The sequence below is a fragment of the Anguilla rostrata genome, chromosome 6 (assembly GCF_018555375.3).
Source record: "Anguilla rostrata isolate EN2019 chromosome 6, ASM1855537v3, whole genome shotgun sequence".
Taxonomy (NCBI): Eukaryota; Metazoa; Chordata; class Actinopteri; order Anguilliformes; family Anguillidae; genus Anguilla; species Anguilla rostrata.
Window position 1 is genome coordinate 26,285,658 of NC_057938.1, and position 26,739 is coordinate 26,312,396.

Sequence of the window (26,739 nt, forward strand, 5' to 3'; positions counted from 1 at the left end):
AATTAGCCCTTTCTACAATGTTACAGTGTTTAACAAACTCTTTTCACCAAACTTGAATTACACATGCAGAAACAAATTCAGATTTGCATTTCTGTGTGTGGGGCTTCATGCACGTGTCTAATTGTAGTTCAAGCATCTAGTGACATGGACAATTTAAGAGCTGTAACCCAATGATTTCAGAACACACGGCAACATCAGTAAGGGTGTTGGGGGTCTCCAACTGGTCCCAGGAAGCTGCAGAGTTGTTGCTTTTCAAATTTCTTAAAAAAATGTTTTATTTCAGAAACCTATTTAGACCTAATTAACCAGATGAGATAAGTTAACTGTATTATTCATTGCTTTGCAAATTGATTGATTAAGTGCAGAGACTATGGTCCTCCAGGACCGTGGTAGTGGACCCCTGCTCTATAGGGTGATATACACAGCATTCTGATTTGTACAAAGTGTAAAAATGATGAAATGTGTTATGATGAGGAGACTTGGGAGCTCAAGGAGGGACAATATGAGCTTTTCATATTGTGCAAATTCTGTACAGGTTTTCTTTATCAGTGAATTTGTTTCCTGTTGTCATACATTATATCTTACATGAATTACACACAAGCTGTCTGGATAAGATGCCATTCTGGAACCCAATGGAAATTAAGAAAATAACAATTTATTGAATAAAAAATAAAAACTAAAAAGCTGAAAGTGAGGACCCACAACACGTTGCACTGTGAGGTAGAATTCTTTTCCCCTGTAGTCACAAATGTGTTTCCCTGTACAGTGCTGTGACAAATTACTTTCCCCTTTCCTGATTTTATTTATTATTGCATATTTGTCACAGTGGTTTCAGATCTTTAGACAAATGTTAATATTAGACAAAGGGACTGAGTAAACACAAAACACATTTTAAAAATGATTTAATTTATTTAACAAAGTTGTCAAGCACCCATATTACCCATGTGAAAAAGTAATTACCCCCAATCAACCAATTAACATAATTTAATTGATAATTAGATTCAGCTGATTGAACACAGCCAGTCTTGATTGCAGCCAACACTGTTGAATCTAAACCTTACTCATGTGACCATCAGAGTGAAATAGTCACCACAAAGTTTCTACAAGCACTCTATTCCACGATCAAAGGAAATTCCTGAAGAGATGAAAAAACGTATCAGTCTGGAAAGGGTTACAAAGCCATTCCTTAGGCTTTGGGACTCTATCGAACCACAGTGAGAGCCGTTATCTTCAAATGGCGAAGACTTGGAGCAGTGGTGAATCTTCCCAGGTGTGGCCCGCCTACCAGGATTTCTCCCAAGGGCACAGCAACAACTCATCCAGAAGTCACAGAAGATCCCCGAAGAACATCTAAAGCCTCTCTAGCCTAAGGTCAGGGTTCATGTCTCCACAATAAGAAAGAGACTTGACAAAAATGGATTCATGGCAGGTGTAGCAAGGCTGAAACACCTGCAAACCAAGAGAAACAACTCATCACGTCTCCCATTAGCAAAAAAGCACCTGGATGATCCCCATGCCGCCTTTTGGGAAAATGTTCTATAGACAGATGAGTCAAAAGCGGAACCTTTTGGACAACACTGGTCCCATTATGTCTGGTGTAAAGAAAATACAGAATTTCCCAGTAAGAACATCATACCAACAGTCAAACATGGTGGACCTGGATAACTTGCCATTATTGAAGGAACCATGCATTCTGCTCTGTACCAGAAAATTGATGCTAAAGGTGGTGCAACCATTAATAAGTTTTAAGGGACAATTACATTTTCACGTGGGTAATATGGGTGTTTGATAACTTTTTTCATTAAATAAATGATATATTAATTTAAAAAATGTGTTTTGTGTTTACTCAGGTTCCGTTTGTCTAATATTACATTTTGTCTAAAGATCTGAAATCATTCAGTGTGACGAATGTGCAATAATAGAGGAGATCGAGAAGGGGAAAAATACTTTTTCATGGCAGTTTGTCATACTCTTGGTTTGCTAACACTACATCTAGTGGGTTCATGGGACCCCTGTGGTTTATATGTGTGAGTGACTGAGGTTAGGTTAACAGGAAAGGCACTTTAAAAATTCAGTCTTAAAAAATTCAAGCATGTTAAACTACCACCCTGTTTTTGTTACTTTTACTTACATTTCCTGTTTATTTATTATTTTTGAACATAGATTAACCAGGAGGCTTTGTGTGTTGAAGTCCGTGGTCTGTTTTGAAAGGGGGCAATCGTGGTTTGGTAGCAGTGCGAGAGGTGGGGGGGGTCGGGGTGATTTTTCTCCGACAGCTGTGACCCAGAAATAAGGGCCATGTCATCTCCCTACGCCAGCCAGTCCCTGTCCCAGCGCTACATTGTTCTCATAGAGCCATTGTTGCAAAGGCGGATCTGAGGACTTCTCTTTGGCTTCCACTGGAGGGCAATGTTGACAGAACTTAGCTGAACACCTCAGCCCAGTCAAACTCGCAACACAGGCCTGTAAGATTGCCCCTACTCCCGAGGAAGGCGCACACATGCCACATGAATCGTCAGAAGTGACTGGGAAGAGCTGGTTTTAAAAAAAAAAAGTGTTTAAAAAAAAAAGAAAGGGATTGTTTTCTCTTGGTTTAATTCTGTTCGAAAATGACAGTTTTTATGTTTTTATTTGCTCTTTAGATTTAAAGGTGACTAAAAAAAGGCTAATTGCTGCAAAAAGAAAATAAGTAGTGTGTTTTCTGCGTTTATGATCCACCAAGTGACAGACTCCGTTACTTGATTTACTTAATTATGGACTCAGTAACTCCCCCCCACCCCCGTCTGCATTACAAGTGGCTGAGCAATGTGTAATCGCATTTAACATGTTTTGTGGTCATAAAGTTTAAAAGAATGTGTTCATTTCATTTTTTTCGCAGCCATACTGCACAGACCAGGTACAGTCCAATTAAGCACTCAGGAGCTGCTCTGCCATATTGGGTTCTGCTGCTGATTACAGGTTTCCCGTGTTTCGGTGTCACGTTTGTAAATGAACATTAGAGGAACGGCAACTGTGTGCACAACAAGCAATTAAGATGTTCAAAGTAATTAACCAAAAGTGAGTTTGACGCTGTGTGATTCATTTGGGGGGAGACTAAATATGTAAGTAAATAAAAATACATTTCGATTTGAAAAACAAGGCTGCGGGGAGTACGATAACATTAGTTCCTGAAGGTAATTATCGGTTGAAATGCGATGGAACCTTGTGTTGCTTCCGTGCGTGTACCTTTTGTAATGCGATACTGATTTTCAAGCGCAGAAATGCAAAAAAAAAAAAGTTCTGGCTGCCTTTATTTCCTTTATAAGCCTGTATATTCTTCAATATATTTGTCTGCTTTAAAGTTCATCAGAGATTGATTTTTATTTTCCAGTTGAAAATGATTGTAAATCATTTTATGTTCATTTCTTTGTATATAACCATGGAAAACTGAAAGACACTTAACACTAATACAGATTATTCTCTCTGCTTTGTCTTCTTGCAGTTCATAAAGATATTGGTGGCGTGGATGATTTGACAGCTGCTAGTCAGTCAGAGTATGGTGGTAAGTGTAATTTTTCGGAGTTATTTTATCAGTGTTCTTATCAGCGTATTGAATGTTTTCAACAATATCGAGCATCGTTCATGGTGTCAGTGGTGCCAATGATTAGTTTATTTTATGCTTTGTACATATCCCTCACACAAAGTGTAGAATTGAACATTTGCAATAATTACTGTAGTGGCATGGTTTTCCTACTGCTTGCTTTTTATAATCTGTAATAATTTTGCCACACTATCAGTCTTTTCACTGCAAGGTTGATTTATTCCCTCAATAACTTGCTTAGACAAATATTCCTCTGAAATCCATTATTGTATTGACTCTGTCACTTCATTATACTGTTCTGTACATAATTCATTACGGGTCTGCTTTAATATATGAAGTCCTGTTCTGATTGTTGACCTGCACTTTAATGCAGTAACATGCATAAATTATGTACGCCATGAGCTTGCATTAATTGAGGCGCGACCCAGTGGTCTGTGTGTTTAATGGATGGAGGGGCTGGGACGGAGCGTTAAACTGAAGCACGAGCGCGTAAGGGGGACATTAATATCAATCCAGTCCACACTTTCAGGAAGTTTAGAAAATGCTGCGAGTGGCGTTTCTTTCATGACAGAGATGCTATTTTTAGTTTAAGAAAAAAAAGAAAAAAACGTGCTAGCATGGTGACAACATTAAGGGACTAATACTTACCTGCGGCAAAATGTCGTTGTAAGACAGCTACTATTTGGAAGTCAGTCATTAGCTACTTAATATATTTGTTTTGCTTGAAGTACAAATTTTTTCTGTGGAAGTTTTAAGGAATATGCTATATTTTCAGAGTAATTATTAATTTACAGTTAAGAAATACAGTCAGTCTGGTTTGCAATTGTATCAAATGAAAAAAAGTCAGTTTCACTTCAGTGTTATTTTTGGCTGACCAAAGAAATGTTCTTCAAGATCATTAACAGTCAGGTATTGCAACATTTTTTAAACAATGCCTCATTGTATTTTTTGACCAGCAAAAATAGCTAATTTAATAATACTGTACAAGTAGGCAGCTACAAATAATTGGAGCTAATATCAAATATAATTTAGAGTAAAACGATCAAAATCTGATATCACATGATTGTTGACCTCATAAATGCTTTTTTACAAACTTGTTTCCTGTTTTCTGAAATTGGCAGAGTGATTAAAGTGATTGTGGTTATTGTGGTAAATACAATTATCACAGTTATTTCAACATGATTTCTTGGTAGGTTATTTCAGCATATTTTATATCACAGTACCCTGGTTGGTTCATCTGTGTCAGTCAAATTGTCTGCCAGTTTGGGTAATGATAGCCATGATCATTTATTATGTTTCAAGAAGCATTACTTAGGTCTCACAATAAGAACTGTTCAACAGATTAATCATTTTTCTAGAAATGGACTGAAAAAAATTAATGCTGTACTAATATCATATAGAGAAATTAAAGAAATGATAATGCTAATAAATTAGCCTTTTCTTATTTTATTAATCAATGATTATATTACTGTCCTCAAATGTTCATAAGTTTCAGGAAATCATTTTACAGCGAAGGCTTTAACACCTGTCTTGTCCTCACCATGGCGTCACTGCTTTACCTGGTCTGAGACGTTGTCTTTTTATCGATATTTTTTCAGTCTCCAGTCAGGACCTCCCAGGTTCACAGTTTTTCTATGGCATTACGGGAACTTGTTTCTATTGAACTGTGTTTGGAAGGCTTTGGTCTCTGTGGTGAGGAACTGCCTTTCCGCCTATTCCTGTGTCCTTGCTCAGCCCGCAGTGTTACGCAGGTCACTCTCATCCAGGGATCCCAAACCCCAGTCCTGGACACTGCAGTGTCGGCAGGTTTTTGTGATTTCCTTTCAGGCGGCAGCCAGTTTAGGCCTTGGAAACGAGGTGTGTGGACTCGAGCGCTAAAACACTGAGAACCAGCAGACCTTGCAGCCTTCCGAGGATTTACGTTTGAGATTCCTGTCTTAATCCCAGCCACTACCTGCGATTGACTGGGTGCAAGATGCAAGGACATTTTTCAGCTGAGCCCGAACTCGCTAAGTTGTTTTAAATTCGAGACGAGTAAGAGAACAACAACTTTATACACCTTTTAAATGTAACATGTCCACATGCAGGGAAATTACAACACCACCTAACGGACTTTCATTATAATGCCAAATTTCTTAGTTCTGCACCGTGCCTCGGACATTTGACGCCGGTGGCCGAAGCGTCTTTTAGAAACGCGCTGCGCGTGGGAGCCGTCCTCCAGTTAAACTCCTTACGTAAAGGAAGGAGGAGCGGAGGGGACAATCCCATCAGAGCGCAGCGCAGTTCAGGGGATTATAAGGAATGATGAGCGGAATGGTTTATCTGCCCCCTTTCCTCAAAGTCCCATTAATACCCCGGGGCATGAGCACACCTGTCCCGAAGGCCGGCCGGCCCTTTTCCGTAATCTCTTCAGTCCGCTTCTCACGGCAAGGACGCCCACACTGCGCAAGAATGCCAAAGATCCCTCGCACCGTACGCTCACGGAACTGGGTTAAATAATAATAAATCGTCCTTCATCTTCGTTGGTACACTGCTTTAAACAAGATTCCCTCCAAATCTGAAAATATTTTTCATTCTGATTAGTTTATAATCTGCCAGTCTTAATCCACTGTTTACAGACATCTGTATGAATACTGGAGATTATATTAAGATGTAGAATATTGTGGAGTAATATATGTGTACTTGTTCCTCCAAATAGAATGTGAGACTTAAGAAGTCCAGGTCCTTATTAATATGAAATTGCAACTTTAGTCTGTTCATGTTATTTATAATACTATGATATTAGTCATAGTATAATTCCAATATAAATCCAAGCCTTCATATATGAGATCCCTTTTGTCTAAATAAAAAATAATAATAAATATGCCTTTATTATATAAATAGTGATATGAACAATTGCCACAATATGTGTGTGAATGTATTGTAAAATAATTCAATAATTAAATAATAATAACTCATTATATCCGAGATGTGATGCTTTTTTTAGCCAGTCAAAATACATTTAACAGCTGGGGCCTACAGTGGCGTAGCCCATGGAGTGCTTTCCACATGCTCATTGCGGGCTGCGACGTCGGCAGTTCGAGTCCGACCACCGACCTTTGTCACATGTCTCTCCCTCTCCTCCTAGTTCTTCCTGTCTCTCTACACTGTTCTATCTAATAAAGTTGAAAAATCCCAAAAACATATAAAATAAATAAATAAATTTAACAGCCAGTGCTATTTTGAATCGCATTTAGGATCAATTTGAAATGCTCAACTGGATAAACGCTCTCCAAAATTCAGATAAAAGTTTTGTCGTATCAGTTGAAAGATTCCCTGTCTTGGCTAACTTTGTCATTGCAATTGACTCAGGGCTTAACTTAATTATCATTAAATTGTGTGGGACACCTTGCCATCCAAACACAATTTGAATAATGCTTTATGAGCAAAATTGAAGCTAGTTAGGGAACTCAATATTCTCCTGAAAGCTGTGCAATGTACTGTAGCAATGTTGTCATGACTGCAAATAGTATTTTCTCTTATTCTGCCAGGCATATATACCATTAATGCTGTGTACCCTGTATACTGCGCAAACAATGCTTTAATGGAATTGTAGTTTCTGGCTGCTAAACTGGGCTAGCTAGCTAGGTTTAACTATTTTGAATGGGGGTTCTTGGGCTTGGGCCAACTGAGCTATCGTTAGCAACCGATAAACCATTACCATTAGGGCTTGGGCCAACTGAGCTAGCATTAGCAACAAGTAAAACACAACCTCCCTCCTCCCATTTAAACTTAATAGTTTCTATTTATTATGTCTCTTTGCCTTGTAATGAAGGCATCCATGCTCTATGGGGTAGTGGCAGGTAAAGGTCAGGAGCTGGAGCTAGGTTCTTTAGTTGGCCATTGGGAGCAGTAAATATGGTACTGATATCTGAGCCCAGCTGACCGGTTTTAATCATTTTATTATTTTAAGATGAGAAATGTTTACGCAATGTTTTCAGTGTTAGTAACCTAGCTCTAATATGCTGAAATATCATAAAAATGTATTTTCATATTTTATCGGTAGTTTTTAATTAACTATCATCATAGCGGTAGTGGCAGTCATTAGAATGTTCGTTAGCGAGTGAATGCTGTTATGGTTTTAAGCTTTTGTTTCATAATTGGGGTTACGAATAACATTAGGTTTACTTCTGTGGTACTTGGGCATATGTACAACTCCTGCATGTCAGCTGAAGGTCTACTCTAATAGTTCTTAGTTAAAGCAAAGTGGCCAAAGTGTTTTTTTTTGTTGTAAATTGCACTCTGCCAATAAGGGCTTTCCAGCTTCAGCAGTGACAGGTTGCTGTAGCAATCGTCTTTGACGATTGGCATACTGTCCAAATGGGTGGCAGCCTCTCTGAGTAGCTCAGAAATTGACTTCTCGCTCCCACACGTCCTCAAGTAACACAGGTTATCTCCGATCATGTTATATGTTTATCGGTATTTGGTGTGCTGTTGCTTTGGCCTGAATGTGTGATCACCCAATGATCTTTTCTGACCCCAGCCCACTCATGTTGACTGACAGGTGACCTTAACATGAAATATAAGTGTCATGAAATGGAAAAAAGAGCTACTTGGGAATGCACTATTGGAAAAGCACTAGTCTAAAACTAGTCTTTTTCCATTTTGAAATAAACCTGTTATTGTGAAATAAAAATGAAATTGAATGTTGTAATATTGTTGCAGAAATGAGAATGATTAAATAATATTATAATAATTAATTGAGTCTTATTTAATTGTTGAATTATTTCACAATTTATCAATTAATTTATTAATATTGCTACATTTATTTATATGATTATTTTCATCATAATAGCATTTATTTAATTTAGACAAAAACGGAATTCCATATTAATGTACCTACAGTGGCTGTTAGAATGAGAGGGCTTGCCGAGTAGTGTTGCAGCTATATCCTGTTGTGAGTAGTGTATCTATTTATTTATCGTAATCTGCACTGTAATGGCCAATTCATGTCAAAAAGTCTTCAGCCAATGAGATGGTTGTAGAAAACGTCCAGAAGAAATTTAGTTCAGAGTGATCCACAAAGCTTTACAGTGTCTTCCAACCTGCTGTGACCTCTGAGATTGAATAAGTGAAATCCTAGAGTAGAAACCTAACCGGCTCCTAGCTGGTTCTTATGAAAACAGCCGTTTAAAATGATTCATTTGATTTTCAACCTTTGATGTGGACTCTGGTTTTACCCAGTTTTTTTATGAATATTGACATGCCGTTTTTGTCTTTTCTGCTGTCACCTGAGTCTGGGGACAGCAGTGGAGTTTAGAGTGATTGACCTGCCCACTTTCTGGCACATAAGTCATGTTTTATAATCAACTGAATAACTACGTGACACAGGGAAATGGTTGAGTTTTGAGAGGAAGGCTGTGCCATGAACATCACACTTCCGTGGACCACTCCCTGAGAATCTGGGCAGTGTCTGAGCTGGTGCATTACTGCCGTGCCCATCGCTGCTACAGTACATACTGTTTCCAAACCCTAAGGCACGTGTGTGTGGAGATCAGACCACGGGGCTTCCCGCTCTTATCTGACCTGTACTGTAATTTGCCCGGGTCCCTCGCCTCTTTCTCTCCCAGGGCTCTCCAGTGACAGCGATCTGATCTCACTGCTGGTAGACGGTGACTCCCTGGCCGACTTGGACGATGGGATGGCCTCGGGCGGCGAATCGCCCAACAGGCCCGCGGGAGGCCGCAGCCCCTCCCCCCAGGCCCGGGCCCTGGACCCGGCGGCCAGCAGGGCGGCGCTCTTTGGAGGCGGCCTAAAGCCCCGGGTGGGGAAGAGGGATTACCTGGAGAGGGCGAGCGAGCAGATCAAGCTGGCAGTGCAGAGAGAGGAGGAGCAGGACTACGGAGCGGCCTTCTGCTTCTACAGGAGTGGAGTGGATCTGCTACTACAGGGAGTGCAAGGTACAGGAAATGCTGTGAGCTGGTGTTCAAGAGAAAGCAAACAAATCAATACAGTATAGAGCATGTAGTTCAGAGCAGTTTGTTCGGGCTACAGTGCATCACACTAGCAAATGTCATACAACCACTTAATAAACAGACATGATGGTAATAATCTATAGTACAGGTGTAGTAAATACAGTGCAGTTATAAGAATACAACAGCATGTGGGAATGCCAGTTTAGATCCATGCTCCATCTGAAGGCACTTTTTATTGCCCTGTTTACAAAGCAGGGCACCTTGGTCTTGGTGTCACTTGCATTTCAAAACATGAAAATGATGGAACTAAATCTGACTAATGACTTAAAATCAGCAGGGCGGCATGAAGAGTGTTGGGAAATGTTTTTTTTTGGAGGATTGCAAGTTCTCGGGTTGGAAAAGTACAAAAGTTATTTTGGAAATAATATACGATGAAGATGAGAGTCATTTTGAAAGCTCATTTATGATCAAAAAGTATAATATAACTAAAGGTAATATCACTAGACAGACGGCCTTTACACAGATTTATCTATAACATCCGAAAGGAAAACCACATATAGAAAGAGAAAAAGAAAAGTTATCTGAAGGGGGTCAGGGGAGCCAATGTGCAATCTGAATAGGTGCCAGATGCCTAGAGGTAGCAGAATGAAGGGGTCTGGTAAGAGTGTAGAGTCTGCTCATCTTTTGAAGATATACCACAGCTGTCGATTTAACTGCGTGATAGGCTAGCACCACGGTTTTGAATTTGATGCAAGCCAATATGGGTAGCCAGTGGAGGGAGATTAAAAGGGGAGTGACATGGCTGAATCTGGGGAGGTTGTAGATGAGCGGCGGCACACTGGATGAGCTGCAGAGGTCTGATGGCAGAGGCAGGGAGTCCAGGAATGAGGGAATGGCAGTAGTCCAGGCGGGCGATTACCAGAGCCTGAGATGAGTTGAGTACAGTAGGTGTTGAGGAAGGGGCAGATTCTCATGGAAGAATCCGCACATCCGACATACTGCCATTATGTTCTCAGAGTGGAACAGTTTCTTGTCAAGTACCACAGATTCCTGGCAGTTGAAGAGGTTGGCACTGTGGGTAAAGGATCCAGAAGGTGGGAGGAGCTTAAGTGTAGTATTGTGGTTAGAGAACCGGGCTTTTACTAATACTACTCTGGTGAGATGCAAGGAGACTTGTTCCCAGGGTAAAGAAATGGCTAACACGCTTGAGGTGAACTTGCTCCAGTTTGGCTGCGTTCGGTCTTCTTGCTGAGATTGTCGTAAAAGCAAGGCATCTCTTCCTTCCCGATGGATTTTGGCCAGCCTGTTGGAGTTGTTCTGATATCCCTTGGCAACCGCACTCTCCTTCTTTCTGTCTGGCTCAGATCTGAGATGGTCCTGCTGGGCTGGGGAAGGGCAGGCACCTGTTAGCCTGAGTCCATTAGCACGTTAGCCTGTTAGCCTGTTAGCCTGTCACCCATCAGATCTGTGGGCATAGCCAGCCAGAATCAGGGAGGATTTTTTCCTGATCAGGCAGTAAATGTGTGTATTTTCAGATCTTAAATGTTTTAATTGGTGCAGAGGACTTAAGTATGTCATAACAACTTGAAGAGGTTTGACAACTAATAGCAGGAGAGAATGTTCAGCAATAAAGCTAAATGCCTGTGGCACCAGATGCATTTAGGTTCAGAAAACCAGTATTTTCTCAAAGTTATGATTTAATTAAAAACCATCTTGTTTTTCAACTAGAGATATGTTTGGTCTGAAACTAAATAATTATAATGATACTTTTTTTAAAGTGATTTCCATTACATTATGTTTAAAGAGCTTTTCAAATAGTATAACATTATTGTCAAGACAACATTATTGTACAATGAATAATGAAATTAATAAAATAGATATGTAAATATAATACAATATACACCGATCAGCCACAACATTAAAACCACCTGCCTAATATTGTGTAGGTCCCCCTCGTGCTGCCAAAACAGCTCTGATCTGTCGAGAGTTTTTAAAATCATGTGGAAATAATTCACTCTCTAACATTCTAGCTTTATCTTAGCACTTTGTATAACTACACTAATAGTGTAAAAAACTCCAATAATGTAATCCATTTCAAATTTTTTATGTAATAAAAACCAATAATGTAATAAGTAGTAGTATTAGTAGTGTACTTTATTGATCCCCGGGGGGTAATTTGCACTGTTGCAGCATCAAAGACAACAAAGTAACGCAATCAGATACAAATTTACAGTAGATACAAATATCAGATACAAATATACAATAGATACAAATATATACAGAAATCCAAATATACCAGAGGACACCTTCAGAGGTGGAGTCCATGCCTCGACGGGTCAGAGCTGTTTTGGCGGCACGAGGGGGACCTACACAATATTAGGCAGGTGGTTTTAATGTTGTGGCTAGTCTGTGTTTAAATGAAAGGGTAGCCAAAGGGAAATATTTTTGATATCTTTGGTATGGTTTCTGAGGGTAATTTTTATGAATGGACAAGAAATGGACTTCAGGCTTAAACTGAGCTAGCTGCTTATCTGAAAATGCAACAAACTTTATAACAATGTGTAACTACCTGTAGTGGAGCTACTGTTGCTGTGTATCTGAAAAATTGGTTACATTGGTAAGTAGTTTGCAGCGTATGCAGTTACAGATTTTCATTCTGGCGCATGCAAGACACGGCTGAAGTATTTTGAAACGTCTGAAAAGTTTGTTAACGGTAAAGGCTGCATTTTTTTGTCATTAAATGTGGAGGACAGGACTTTTTTTGGTTATATTGAATCTACCTCCCTCTCCTGCCAGAGGACTTCTGTCACCTTGGCAGGGAGAGGGCTGCCTCTGGGCAAAGTCAGCCGGGCAGTGTGTTGGACGAGGAAGTGAGTGAGGAATTAATGACTGGCCTCCCTCAGGCACCGCAGTTAAACCCTCGTTTGCATTGTTAATTATCTTCCTCTACAAACAAACAAAGGATTTGTGAACAGTGCGTTGATTTCTGATTGCTTTTAGAGTTGCTGTATGGAGCTAAAAGTTTGTCACGCTGGAAGTTTTCTGGGGGCAGAAACTGCAGCTACTCCATAATCTTTAGCTTAGTATATATTTTTTGTAGAACAAAACACTTTCATTCAGCTTCTGAGAGGTTGGACATAATAGTAAATCAAATGTGAAGTTGATTATTAATGTATGATGATAAACATGAAATTACAGATTGTCTGTGGTGTCCCACAACAAAGAATGAGCCGTTGTCGTGAGCAAGATTGCAGAATATTTTTATATTTAAAATTTTTTTTGATGTAGTATTTCTCTACCAGTCTCTACCAGTAATTTTGGAGGCACACAAAAAATCAATATGAAAATCTCCATGGCTAAATAAGAGGACAATTATGTATTTTATAAAGAAACCGAATCCTTTTAAACAGAGATGCAAATGACTGGACACCAAATGCTTAAGGAACGCTGCTTCTGATGTACCACTGAATGTGGGATTGTGAGGGAAAAATAATGCATCAAAATGCACACTTTGTAAATAACCACTTACATGTTACGTGAAGCATTATCGTACAAATAATCATTCACTGGCGGGCGAGGGAGGGAGGGGGGTGGAGTCGGGTGTGGGGGTGTTGTAATTACAGTCCTCAAAGCATAGTTTTCATATAAAATGCATTAGTTTGGCTTGACACATTAATTACCTGTTTCTGCAGATGTTTTTTCCTGTATTGTTGTGCACACGGTTTAGGGAATAATTACAGGAAAGTGAGATGAAAATAAAATAAGTGGGAGGTTTCTTGTGGCCGTACCTTCATCCATGCAGATCGGTAAGCACTGCAGCTGTAGATTAGCAAATGGAGGCAAACGAGTGTGGACCCAGCCATCAAGGTTGGCATTAAGACCTGCTTTTCTCGCTTTCTCTGTCTCTCCCTCTGTCCCTCTCTCTCTCTCTCTCCCCTCTCTATTTTTTTCTTTTTCCATTTTCCAGAAGGGAGAAGTGCTTTGTTTATTACAGCCTCACATCTCCAGTTCTTTTTTTTGGGGGGGTAATTTACATGAGCTTCGCTTTCCATTTAAACATTGCAAAGTAGCATCATCAGGCAGATAGAGAAATAAGGCACGATACATTTCAACGGAGAATGTGTTTTTTTTTTGTTTGTTTGTTTGTTTGTTTGTTTTCATGCTTTTGTTTCCAGCGAATAATAGGAGCTCAGTGAAAGAACGCCGTGTCGGGGGGATTTTGTTGCCGCAAATTACCGTTATTTATTTATTTTTTTAAAAGGATCTTAATTATAGCTCAGACGAGCGGCTCTTTGTTTTTCCCAGCCTCTCTCGGACGATGAACACTTCACTGTCTCTGTAATGCTCTTCACAAAAGGGAACAGATTGTGCCTTTTAGCCCTTTTTAGCCCTGGAGTTGGAAGAGAGAACCCTCCTATTATTATTATTTATTTTTTTATTTTTAGGTGTTTGAAAGAGGCAGGGACGTTACTCCCGCTGAGAGTGATGGCTCTCAGGTGCGGTTGCCGGGCAGAGATCCGAGGCTCGGTCGGGAGCGTCGGCCCCGCAGGTCTCGGTCGCGTCCCCCACCTGGATCCCGCCCTCCTCGCCCTGCGAGCCGCCCGCCCCTCCCGCCGACGCGCGGAACCGGCCGTCCGCGCCTGCTCAAGACAATGCGGTTGCAGGACGACCCCCGCTGGCCGCTCAGCGTGGCGTCCGCGCGCTCTGATGTGCCAGACAGCTCCTGACGTTTGCCGCGTTCGCTGCGCGCAGACAGCGCCGGCGCTCAAACCCTGCCAGATCCGGCCCGACCGCCTCGCTCCACCTGCCTCGGGCCCCTCCCTCCGTCACCTGACCGCGTGCCACTCTCATTAAGAGTGGCGGTCAAGACTGCGCATGGTCTGGACCAGTGTCCGTGGGTGGCATGCCATCGGTGCATAAGGGCAATTTGGGATTGGAGTTCAATGAAGATGAATAGTCTGAATACAGGTTTAGACTCCGGCTTGTTCCTTTTGAGAACTAACTTCAGACCTGTCCCAGCTTTTATGATTAATCAACCATATTAAAAAAAAAATTGTATTACACTAATACTAAATAATAATAAAACTATCACTAAAACATTTAACTTAGCTGCTGCCTTGTAGTAGGTATAGACTGAATGTTCAGAAGAAAACTCAGAGTTTTCTTTGAATTAAAGGCTAATTTTTTCAGTGCAGGTAGCATCCAAGGGAACTTTTGGACTTGATTATGAAGGTTTAGGATTTTTGGCTATTTTATAAAGACAGAAAATCATTTCTATGTTTAGTCTCCCCTTCTTGGAGCTGTTGTGTTAGGCAGGGACGCAGTGTGCTTCGTTTTTTTCCTTTTGGTGGGAATGATTCTTATTTGCATGCCAGATACCATTAATTTTTATACTCTTCCGCAGCTTTGTGAGCGCAACCTGGCTGTGTGCGCCTTGGAATCCTGGAGATATGTGCGACCCTAAAAAAAAGATTTCGTTTGTTCAGTCGTCAGAATGAGTTTCTAGGGAAGTTTGGCCAAGCTACTTCAAACTGGTCTCTGTGCATGCCGAAATGAAGAAACGCTGAGTCCAGCAGTGGACTCGTTCCCCGAGTCCTCCTTGGCTGGGAGTCTTGGTGTAATATCGGCCTGATACTTTTATCTCTGCATCACAAGAGGGCCCCTAATCACGGTATCCTTTCCCATACTGTGAGCCACTAATGTCGCTCTAAGCCTTATCAAACACCCCGCGCTCATTTGCAAACAAATGCGATGGAATTAAGATTTCACAGTTGAGCCTTATCGGCTGGTTTTGTATCGCCTCAAATCTTCACAGCATATTGCCTCTTGCCTTTTGCCGTTTTGATGGGTTGGCTTGCACGAACCGCAGAACTCTGCCAATCCGGCCTAAATTCACTGGAGCTGTCTGTGCAGAGAGCCATATTTGCCAGCCTCCAGTGCGCGCGCACACACACGCACGCACACACACACGCCACCCACACACAACAGCTATGCAATCACCAGTCTGTGATCTGCTTACGGTACAATGGCTGGTACAATGAACCTCCGTGTTCACGGTTTATGGAATTGAAAAATAAAAATCTCAGCCCGCGTTTCAAACCTCCTCTAAAGATGTGGATTATTGGCGCAGTTTTGTCCCCTTTGCGACTTCCCCGCGTGCTTTTGTCAGGACGGCGGCGGACGTCGGGGAAAGCCGGGGATTTGAGTCTCCAGACGCAGGGGAAGGGACAATGTCGCCGATTTCTAAGCTCAGCCCGGTCTCACATCCGCAAGCCAGCGAAGGTGCTTTAGAAACGTGCTAATCGTGCTAATCTTAGCGGTTCCCACTGGCCCTGCCCGGCCCAAAGCAGCTCACTCCGTCTTGCACTTTGAACCTCCACCAAGCCACACGCAGTCGCACGGGGAGGCAGCTCCTCTGAAGACAAAAGGCACATTATTTGCGAGCTCGCGGTCAGTCTCCTAGCTAAACTCCACCAAGCCAGGTGGCAAAGTGTATTCCAGGCCATCCCTGCCAGACATCGATACTTCGCGTTTATGCCTTGATGGGGGGAAAAAAAAAGAAAAGTGGATTAAGGGATCCAAAATGCGCCAATTGTGTAAGTAAGAGGATCATTATCTTATCATTGTTCCACCCTCTGCTGCGCTCCAAGTTCCTGGGACCAGCTGCGCAGGCCTCTGCATGGGGAGAACTTCGGGGAGGGGGGGGCCCCCGGTCCGCCGTCGAGCTCAGAAGCGCTTACGCTCACCAACCACGGTCTCTGCGGCCCTGTTCTCTCCTTCTCCTCCTCCTCTTGCGGTGTTGTCCAGCTCCCTCTTTTATGTGTTTATCTCTGCGGACACAAAAGGCCTCGCATAATTCCTCTTCCCTCCGCCGCCCCCCTCGCCAAGGAAACGGTAGCGTGGCTCCCGGTCGGCGTTAGCCTCCTGCAGCCGGTCTCCTTTCTTAACCGCGCTGCAGTGCCTGCGGGCTCTCTCCCCGCAAAAACGTATTTTTCATTTGTTTATTCATCTATCAGGGACTGTAACAATGAAAATATTCATGACAATCATGGGGGTGCATTGTGCCCGTGGTTGGCCACCGGGCTACTTTTCATTGGTACACGCAGTACAACGTTGCACAAGAAAACACAAGATGTTACAAAACTATTTATAAATGGATAAATCAGTATATGGAAGCACATGTGCATTAGGCTTCATTATAGACCGTGAAAGACCATTTATTTTGTATGTGGTTTTGGCATTTTTTGTTCTAACCGTTTCTCACAGGTATGTTTTGGCTTACTGCAGAAGGTGCTCTCCCTGAGCCGGTCCGTGCCGAGGCCGGAGGAGGTCACGCGGGCTGCACGATTGACAGGCGCTCGTGCGTTTGTGCGCAGGTGAACCCAGCCCCACCAGGAGGGAGGCGGTGAAGAAGAAGACGGCCGAGTACCTGATGCGGGCCGAGCAGATATCCAGCCAGTACCTGAAGGACGCGCTGGAGAAGGGGCCGATGGAGACTGTGGTCAGTCTGCCTCTGTTTGAACTCACTTAGCTATGTGTTTAACTACAGATGCAGAATGTTCAGTAGCATACAGTATTTTAGAAATGTATAAATAAAGTTAAGTATAAACGTTTAAATGAAGTGTTCAATTTCGCTGTCTTCCATATGTTGAGCTTACTATAAATTAGATTTTATGCGTGGATAAACAGAATCTCAGCTGATAGGTATATCATACCCATGAATCAAGTGTGAATTGAATGAATCAAGTGTGGGTCGTGTTATATATTATATAATATGTTTACAAATTAATTTGTGCAGAGGTTAACTGTAGCTTCTGCTTGGCCACAAATATATGGCGGTTACCACGGCGAAGCAAGACTCCGGCTTGTGCTTTGTGGCAAAACACTGTCAGTGAGATAAACATTAAGAAGCATTCGACACTACCGTGTTTGTAACTCATTCTTATTCTCTGCGGACACTTAGCTGCCAGGAGTACCCTGTAAACCACTTATAAACAATGACAGAACAGAGCAGAACAATACAGAATAGGTAGGTGCTGTACCTGATTAAACACAGTTACACAGTCGAGTTATAGTTATGTATGACAGTTATAGTTGGTTAGATTTGTCCCGTAAATCTATTATCAAGTTGAGCCACGGCTCTTCTTCCAAGAAGCACCCCTAGAGGAAGACGAAAGGGAGCAGTTACCCGCGTCTAAGCTGAAAGCTTACAACAAAGACTAAACAGGTGGAAACGAGCCAGAAAAAATGTGTAACAACAGAATAAAGGTGAACACGGCACAAAAAGGGCCTGACCTTAACATCCCCCCCGCTTGTGATTTAAACAGCGAATCCACCGCGCTTGTCTTTCGCCGTTCCTTTCTTTCTTTCTTTATTTATTTATATACCTATCCGCTTCCTTCGGTGGCCTTTACACTGCATCGGGCGTACGGCGTCCTTCAAGTGGCTGGTGATTGATGTTTAATCTTTTGATGTCCCCCCGGCAGACCCAGGGCTCGCAGGGTTCAGGGCCCTCCCGGAGCCAGAGGGGCCCCGCCGCGGAGCTGGAGACCTTCAGGGTCCTCGGTGTGATCGACAAGGTAACTCTTGAGCGCCTCTTGGAGAGTTCAGTTGGCGGATCAGCCCCCACACGCCGGGCGGGCTGTCCTTTGAAGCGGCGGATCTTTGGGATATGAAACAAAAGGCAGAAGCGATTGAAATGCGTCCGTCATCCGGGGAGGGCGAGGTTGGCTGGTGTGGTAAGGGGTTGGGGCAGGGCGCCCTCGGGGGGGGGGAAAAAAAAATAGAAGAAAGGAAGTCTTTAATCTGAGCGCATCTTGTAAGGTCATGCAAAGTTTGTGGGGTGGGGAAAAAGGTCAAGCCAAAGGTTGTGATGATTTATTTATCAATTTAGCCGTATGAGTCTTCAGAAAGGGCAAATAAATTACTGCTCCTTGTGCCTCATAATACACACAAGCCAGATTCTTAGTTGAGTGTGAGTAATGATACAGAAAGAGCATTCGTAACAGTTTGACCCATTTGTAATATACAGGAAAAAAATATACATTTAAAATTTTTTTTATACATTTGAATTAAAATGTTGAAGGTATTCCTCCTCTTGTAACAATACTCTTCAAGTTTTCTGCCATCGATTTATGCTAAGGGAAAGGTCAAGGTTAACATATGCTGAAAAGAATCACAGATGTTTGGGGTAAAAAGATGCGAACATGCATCACATTCTGCAACTCTTATACCAGAATTCTGTGGAAGAAATGAAATGTTCTTCATTTTTCTGCTATGTGATTTGTAGTGTCACTGCATTTTGAAATGAGTCTGATACAGTATGTCAGTTCAGCTACCCTTCCATTCAGAGAAATAGCCATTTGCTAATTTGGTAAAAATGTATATGAAGTGCTACAATACTGAAGCGCATTTGACACACAGGAGTATTTCGTAATGGTGTATTCGTGCCCCATGTGACCCATGCCTGAGCTCATGGTTATGTTGTCATTGGTTTAAAAACGGCAATACCACAGGTTGTTACTCATCTGAGACCCGTGGGCAGTTATAAAACAGGATGTTTTGTTTTTTTCAATCTTGGAAAGCTTACTGCCAGAATCATATATAAAATAACCTTGAGATCTTATTTGTTTATGACTACCTGGATTATCAGTGGTCGTACAACTCACACTACCGTTTTATTTCTTGCAGAGAGGTGAAGTGTTTGTTTTAATTCATCTGAACTGTGAAGTTGTCACAGTGTTGTTCACATAATTTCATTTACCATTAAATGTATCATAAATTCCTCACAGCCTTTGATAATGAAAAGCTAGAGACACAGCAGTCGTTTTCATGACATATTTAGAAATAAAAGCCATCGAAAAAGTTTTTAAAAAGTTTGGCCTTTGTTATGTATCTATTCATTTTCCAGTAAGTAAAAAAAAAAAAAAAAAAAACACCTGCCCGTAATGGTTCGGTTGAAGGTTTAAAAAAAAATATACTATCTGTTGACTTTCTCGTGGGACACAGCTGCTGGTTACCTTACCGTGAGACACTTTCCTATCAAAGCCGTCCCAACTAAATATTATTTCAGCAGAGGTCGACTACAAAAACACTTTCCCCACAAGATAAACCCATTTGTATTTCATATAAACAGGCTGGCTCACGGCCGTCCCCCTCCGTTTGAAATCTAACGGGATATAAACAGTGTGCCGATATGCCGGGCAGCCACGCCGGCCGCGGAAGGGGAGAAGGCCCTGGGCGGTTTTTTTTTCTTTTTTTTTTTTTTTTCTCGGCGAGGGATGCATCGAGCGTCTCGGCGGGAGCCCCCCGTCCGCAGCCTCCCTGACAGCGATGGTCTCCGAGCGACCCGGACGGCAGGGGTTGGCGGGACCGTGGAGAGGGTCACCGGGTTTCCTTCTGGTGGCCGCCTGGTAGCTGCCCCCAGGCCTCGCCGCTCGCCGTCTGCTGGCTTTCTGCAGGACTCCTTCAGTCTGTTCACCCCGCTGCTCTGATGCATATGCGCTGAAAGGTAGCTGCTGCCACTTTGGCTGGTGGGCAGATGGCCGACCTTCAGGCATCCACTGGCCGAAATGGCGCTAATTTCCGAACTTTTTTTTTTTTCTGCCTGAATGTTTCGTTGAAAACTCAGTAGTGCAGAAGAAAGTCTTCTGCTTAGAGAGCGAGAGCGAGAGTGGGAGGGAGAGGGAGAGCTGTTAGTGGAGGAAATTAACCAGTGGCTCCCTGTTTCCGTTCTCGTTGGTGGGCTCGAGTCCAAAGGACTGAAGTACCAGGCTAATGCCCCATTGGACCTGCGGGGGAAGTGGGACACAGGCTGGACTGCTGGTTTCTGATAAGAGGAAACCTGCTACAAACAGGCACAGCGCAAGCAAACACAGACTATCACTGCGCTTTCACATGCTGTTTGATGTTCACAGACACAAGAAGATGCTTAATAAATGCTTCTATAGTAACAGATAATGTGGTCATATCTTAAATGTAATTTTGTATTCCAGTGACACTGACTTGCATGATATGATAATAGATAAGTAATTGTATCATAAGGATTGTGGAATGTCATTTCCTAGTTGCCAGTATACAGATAATATCCGTATGTACGAGGTCCTTTAGGTTCAGGTCTGTCATAATAGTATGATCAGCAGCTGCTAAGAGGTCATCCTGACAAATGAAAAATGTTACAGCCTCAGCCTTAAAAAAAAAAAAGCAAAACAGCATTGTGTCCACGTGCTTGATCATAGTCCACATCATAGTGTGCGTAAGAACACAATACCCTAAAAAGTCAGTTTTTTTTGCTTGTGGATCCATGTTCCTCTGGAAAACATACTTTTTTCAGCACTTCGCTGAAATTCCACGGTAGACAATGTACAAGATCAAGTGCAGCTTTCCAGGTTCATTGGTTGACTGATATTCGGTCTCATCCACACTCTGGAAATGGGTAGAATAGGTCAGCAACATGTCAGAATTGTATTCCAGGTTGAAGGTTATAAACCAGTGAAAAGCATGTCACCTTTGTTACACGTCTTTAGGGGCTTATGTACACAATTAAAGTGAAAATATAATGATAAAATTATGGATGTGACGCTAAGAATGGTTCTATATTCAAGGAGATGAAATAGTTCTGTCTCTATTTGGTTTATTATTCACATTCTTGAAATGGTGACCTGCAATGATTCATAATTGAGATGAGTGACAGATCTGTCATTTGGAAATGAAAAAGCGCAATAGGCAGCTTTTTCAAGTTGTATCAAATTTATGTTATCTCCATAGGAATGCATAATTAACCTACCACCTTTATTCTTTAATTAGCATACTATTCATCACATTCATATTGTCAGCAGGAGGCAGTTTTTTGGCCAGTTTCTTCTCAGCCAAATATGCAGTGGTAATCTACTGGCATTTGTCATCTATTGGCATTGGGGGGTCTTTGTTTACCATTCAAAGTTGCTGATAGATTGTGATGTATTTCTTTTTTAGAGACATACATTACTTGAGAAACCATCTTATCACGCTGGTAAAATATGTTTGATGCATACTTGAGGTTATTATTATTGAATTGAACCATTTAAACTAAATACAAACTTTCCTCCGTGTGTTTAATTGGTCTTGGCACAATTAGAGACAGGCAGGCACCTTGCTTGAGTGCTTTAAGTAGCAACAAGGGATTTCCCATTAAGGTATTGATTGGCAGTCGTTTAGTCATATAATAGTGGATAAATAGCCTCCTGTGCTTTTCAGCAGTTGGCTGACAAATAGTCTGTAAACTAGCTACTCTAAGCATCTATTCAGTGATTTTGATTTTGTAGCTTGATCGATAACAATGGTGATGTGTTTGACTAATTCATATATACAGATGGGTGACAAATTAAAGGAAAAACTTGAACAAATGAGTGGAGAAACATAACAAATGCAGATGCTTCCATACAGGTGTACTGCATGATGCATTTAAGCAATTAACATCCTATTATGCTCTGTGGCATGCATGAAAATGCTGAGCAGGCCCAGTTGATCTCGATTTTTTATCAAGATGGCAAGAGGAAAAGAGGAAAGAGTCACTTTGAAAGAGGGTTCATTATTGGGACATGGATGGCAGGAGATTCAGTCACAAAGACTGCTCACTAGCTATTGTTTCAATAGGAACAGTAACGAAAGTGACATCTACATTTTGATCTATGGGAAATAAATAAGTAAATAGGGTCTGAAATTGTGGTCGAAAGCACACATTCAATTACTGTGATGCTCGTGCATTGGTGTGATATGTAAGGAAAAACAGAACAACAACTCTTCCTTAGGTGACTGAGAATGTCAGTGCCATACGTGATCAGACTGTCAGAAAGAACAGTCCATCGACAACTACACGGAGAGGGATATTATAGTAGGGTTGCCATGCATAAACGCCTCATTACAAAGACATTTGAGAGTTCAGTGGTGCATCACTAGTCTACTGCGATGTGGAAAAAATTGATATGGTCAGATGAGTCATCCTTCACCATATTCTCGACAAGTGGGCGAATGCATGTGTGGCATACACCAAGAGAACGGTACAGGCCTGAACGCTTGACCCCTACAGTGAGGCAATCTGGTGGCTTTGTTATGCTGTGGGGGGAATTTTCCTGGCATGGTTTGGGTCCACTTGTCCCCTTAGAGGGAAGGGTCACTGTAAGTCAGTACAAAGTTTTTCTGAGTGGTCACCTTTATCCTATGAAGAAACATTTTTATCCTGATGGGAGTGATCTCTTCCAGGATGACAATGCCCCATCCACAGGGCACAAGGGGTCACTGAATGGTTTGATGGGTTTGAAAATGATGTGAATCATATGCTGTGGCCTTCAGAGTCACCAGATCTAAGCCCAATTGAACACCTACGGGAGATTTTGGAGCAAAGTTTTAGCGCTCTTCACCACCATCATCAGGCAATATTTTAGGAAGAATTGTGCGACATCCCTCCATTAGAGTTCCTTGTAGAATCTATGCCAAGGCACATTGAAGCTGTTCTGGTTGCTCGTGGTGGCCCAACACCTTACTAAGACACTTTATGTTGGATTTTCCTTTAATTTGTCACCCCTCTGTATATATGTAGTGCAGTTTTGTCTGCCTATTTATTATAAGCATTAGTACACACATTACTCATATTTGTGAAAATAAGCACCAGGCATTCATCTTGACAGGGTACTTCATATGTACCTTGTGACATTTTTAAAAACTGCTTTTATTATGACTTTGAGGGACTTGCTGAAAATGTGGAAATGCAATGCCTACTTAGGCTGGTGTGGTTTAACTTTAAAAAAAATATATTTTAATAGTGAATTAATTAATTATGGAAAAGCAGTATGTATGTAGATAGATATGTATGTATGTTTATATGTATGTAAGTAAATGATGTGTGATCCTTTGTAGGATTAAGGACTATGATCCTGGAACTTAATAATATGGATTTTGGCTCTGAAAGAATGGGTTGCAATGCATATCAGCATGTTACTTGCGAATTGAGAGAGGGGGGGAATGAAAGTAGGATATTTAAAGCTGTGCCTTTATTGTCAGTACCGCTTGCCCTAAACTTGCCCATGCACTTAAAGGTCCTGGATTGTGGTTATCTTCCCCAGAAGTGAGAATTTATTGTCTTAGTATTTCTTAGTAAGGTTTTAACTCAGTTTTATCCATTGAAATGAACCCTAGTTGATTATTGTGACCCCTGCAGATAAGGACAGGGTGGACATGTATTCTGCACTCTTCAATATCCCTAAGACACGGCATGTGAACCATTCCTCATTGCTAGGATAAAGCAGGTTGTCCCATGCAGTAACATTTCCAGGAAACTACGAAAGCAAGCAGCATAAGCTAGGCTTTACCGTTGTATAGTTCAACCTGCAGATCATTCAATGTAAAATTACTGTGTAACACCAAGCTGCAGTACACTAACATTAGACTCAACAGCAGTCTCAAACTCCAGACATTACTTCCAAATAAAGAAAGGTTTGATTCCACATATCTAAGCTTGAAAGCTATTTAATTATCGCAAACAGTAGGCCTACTTACTGATTCACCACACGTCTGTTCTGCGGCAACCGGGAGTGTCGCTAGCAGCAACAGTTGGGAGGGAGGTGAAAGGAGGGAAGGCACTGCACCATGCATCGGCGCTAGCTTTTTTAGCAAAGCCACATTGTTTTTGTCGGTAGATTCTTGTGTAAATAGGCACCTTAAATATTAATTGCTGGGGTTATTTTCAATATTGCAGTGCCCGTGGACCTTCAGAAGAGAAACCCAGAACATTTCTTGTGAGTCTCTTCTTTTTTTGTAAAAGAAAAAAAGCTGATTGGTTTTTCTGCATCCAGAGAAGGTGCAATGTTTAGCATGCCCACAGAAAAGTGGCAAGAGCATCATTTACATACAAGTTGAAAAGATTTCACTGGTCTTAACTTTTAGTGACATACATTATACATTTAGCTATGGGGGAAAGCAAGCCTATGTCGGCACAGGCTTTTCTATGTTTTTTTTTTTTTTTTTGCAAGAATCATTTAAAAATATTTTTTAAATATAAAAACAAAAATTAAATGACACAGTAAATAATTAACAAATTTCAGTTTCCTTGACCTTTAAGTCTTGCAAGCATAGAAGAGAGCCAGAGTAAATGCTCAGTGACATTGTAAATAAGATGTCTGGAAATATTTCTGATTTTGCTACCAAATTGAGCCAGAGTGACTTCATTATTAGCTAATGACAAAATAGCATATTTATCACTTTTTTTAATCACAAAATTTTGTGCTTTACGTGTTGTATTTTTGCTGTGATAGAGTATCACCAATGAGAATGTTCCAATTTTGTGTTCGTAAAAGCTACTCTTGCTATTGAAAAAAAAAAAAAAAAAATCCATCAATGTAAAGTATTTAATAGGACATTGAACACTGGACTGAAAATTGTGGTCACCTGATCTACAGTTGCTTGCCTTTTTATTAATGAATGAATGAATTCATTAATTAATTCATTCATTATTAGACAGACATCACAATGCTGGAACCTGCTCTTTGCCTGCTCCTGCCTTTTGTTGATGTTGTCTTTCCCTCAGAGTTTCTTGTTGACATCACCTTAGACACCATTGCTTGTGAAACATAGACAGTCTGTGCTGTCTTGCTTGCTGAAGGTCTTGCCGTACTGTCTCACCATGCAGCCAAGCCAACCCAACCATAGTCATAGGCAGCCAGTTCTGTCCAGCATTTTTGTGCATTACCCGATGTATGTTGGGAAGTTATCCACTTGAATAACGTGTGAGGCACACCTATCTGTAGCCTGTCCTTTTTGTCCATTACCTTTATGTCTGTAAAGCATCTTTGTGACATATTCAGGGCCGAAGCAGTCGACGAAAATATACCTTGATGGAGGGAGCTGGCTGATGCTAGCATTAGGGATGATCAAAAACGCGATTACGATCAAAACGTTGTTTTTGCGATTAACACACACATACGCCTGCGCACACGCACGCAGACGAGGTGGAGCGGTTTACGACGGACCGATGACATTGGGAGAGCGGCCGCTGCTCGTTTTCCCTCCGGAGCCAGGGGAGCGGGGGGCCGATCGCGGGGGCCCCATGTGTTGCCTCTCCGGAAAGTGGCAGAAAAAGACGTGGCGCCCGTCCCACTCTGGATGATTAAGAACATTTCCTGAGACGCTCCCAGGTACGGCCAAGCTGCCGGCGGACCGAGTCCAGCGCGGCGTCAGACCGCTGGGCGGGCGGGCGAGGCGGGCGAGCCGAGCCGAGTCGCGCGGCGTGTCAAACAAACTGCCGCTTTCTCCTTAAACTTCCTCCTTGCCGATGCGTGGCAGATAGTGAAAGGAGAATGTCAAACAGATGGAGGGCCCTCGCTGGCCTGATGTTTGCGTTTTAATTATATTAAGGCCAGACCCGCTTGGCTCCGCGATGAATGTTCATCCAGGGCCCAATTTATAATCATTTAGCCAGCACCTGTTTCGGAGAAGCTGGGGTCAGGGACCAGACGGGGAAAAAAACATGCGGAAAAAAAAACATGCAAAAAAAAAAAAAAACAAAGTCACATATGTTCTGTACTGCAGTGTCTCCTCTTTAAATGCAAGAGGAGTGAATGTGAGAATATGTGTTATATTAGAACATTATTGCTTTAAGAGGTGCGCACAGTTTATAAGAATCTGAGTTTAGAGATGTGTTTGTAATCTATGAGTTTGGTGATGTAAGAGATGTGTATATAATAATCAATGCTTTTAGTGCCTTAAGGTGTGTGCTGAATGTAAGAATCTGTGAGATGAATGTTCAGAGGAATGCATATGAATTTCTGTGAGGTCAGTGCTTGAGGAGAGCTATCCTCTTATGCTTGGCTTTGGTCATCGGAATCTCAGCCTTTCTGATGATTGACATTCTTATCCCTTTATAACTGATAGGAAATCTACATTGTATTGTATTCACAACTGTCTTTTGATTTTGGCAATGGCCTTGCCATTTCGATGTGATATACTCTGCAGACATGAAGACTGGTTTGCCTGTTTCTCTTCTGGAACAAACTGCTCTTAGAATTTAGCTGTAAATGAATTGTATTCTATTATTTCTGCTTTATTTATCCAAGAAAAACCCACTGAGATCCATATCTCTTTTGGGGAAGCGAGTAAAAAGAACAGCGTGCACTAATACACCTACACAAGAATACAAAAGACAGTATTACAATCGATAAGACAGTTAAACAATGA

The 26,739-nt window shown here is 41.7% G+C and overlaps 1 protein-coding gene across 2 annotated transcripts in view; it reads left to right on the plus strand.

Moving 5' to 3' along the window:
* Nucleotides 1–26,739, plus strand: part of rps6kc1 (ribosomal protein S6 kinase polypeptide 1) — a 103,804-nt gene that overhangs the window by 27,258 nt on the left and 49,807 nt on the right. Inside the window, exons 6-9 of one of the 2 annotated variants that reach the window (XM_064339255.1) lie at nucleotides 3,482–3,541; nucleotides 9,190–9,519; nucleotides 16,911–17,035; nucleotides 18,021–18,113. In XM_064339255.1, the coding sequence (XP_064195325.1) occupies nucleotides 3,482–3,541; nucleotides 9,190–9,519; nucleotides 16,911–17,035; nucleotides 18,021–18,113 (608 nt within the window). The remainder of the gene's footprint in view (nucleotides 1–3,481; nucleotides 3,542–9,189; nucleotides 9,520–16,910; nucleotides 17,036–18,020; nucleotides 18,114–26,739) is intronic. The other variant, XM_064339256.1, reaches the window with a different exon arrangement.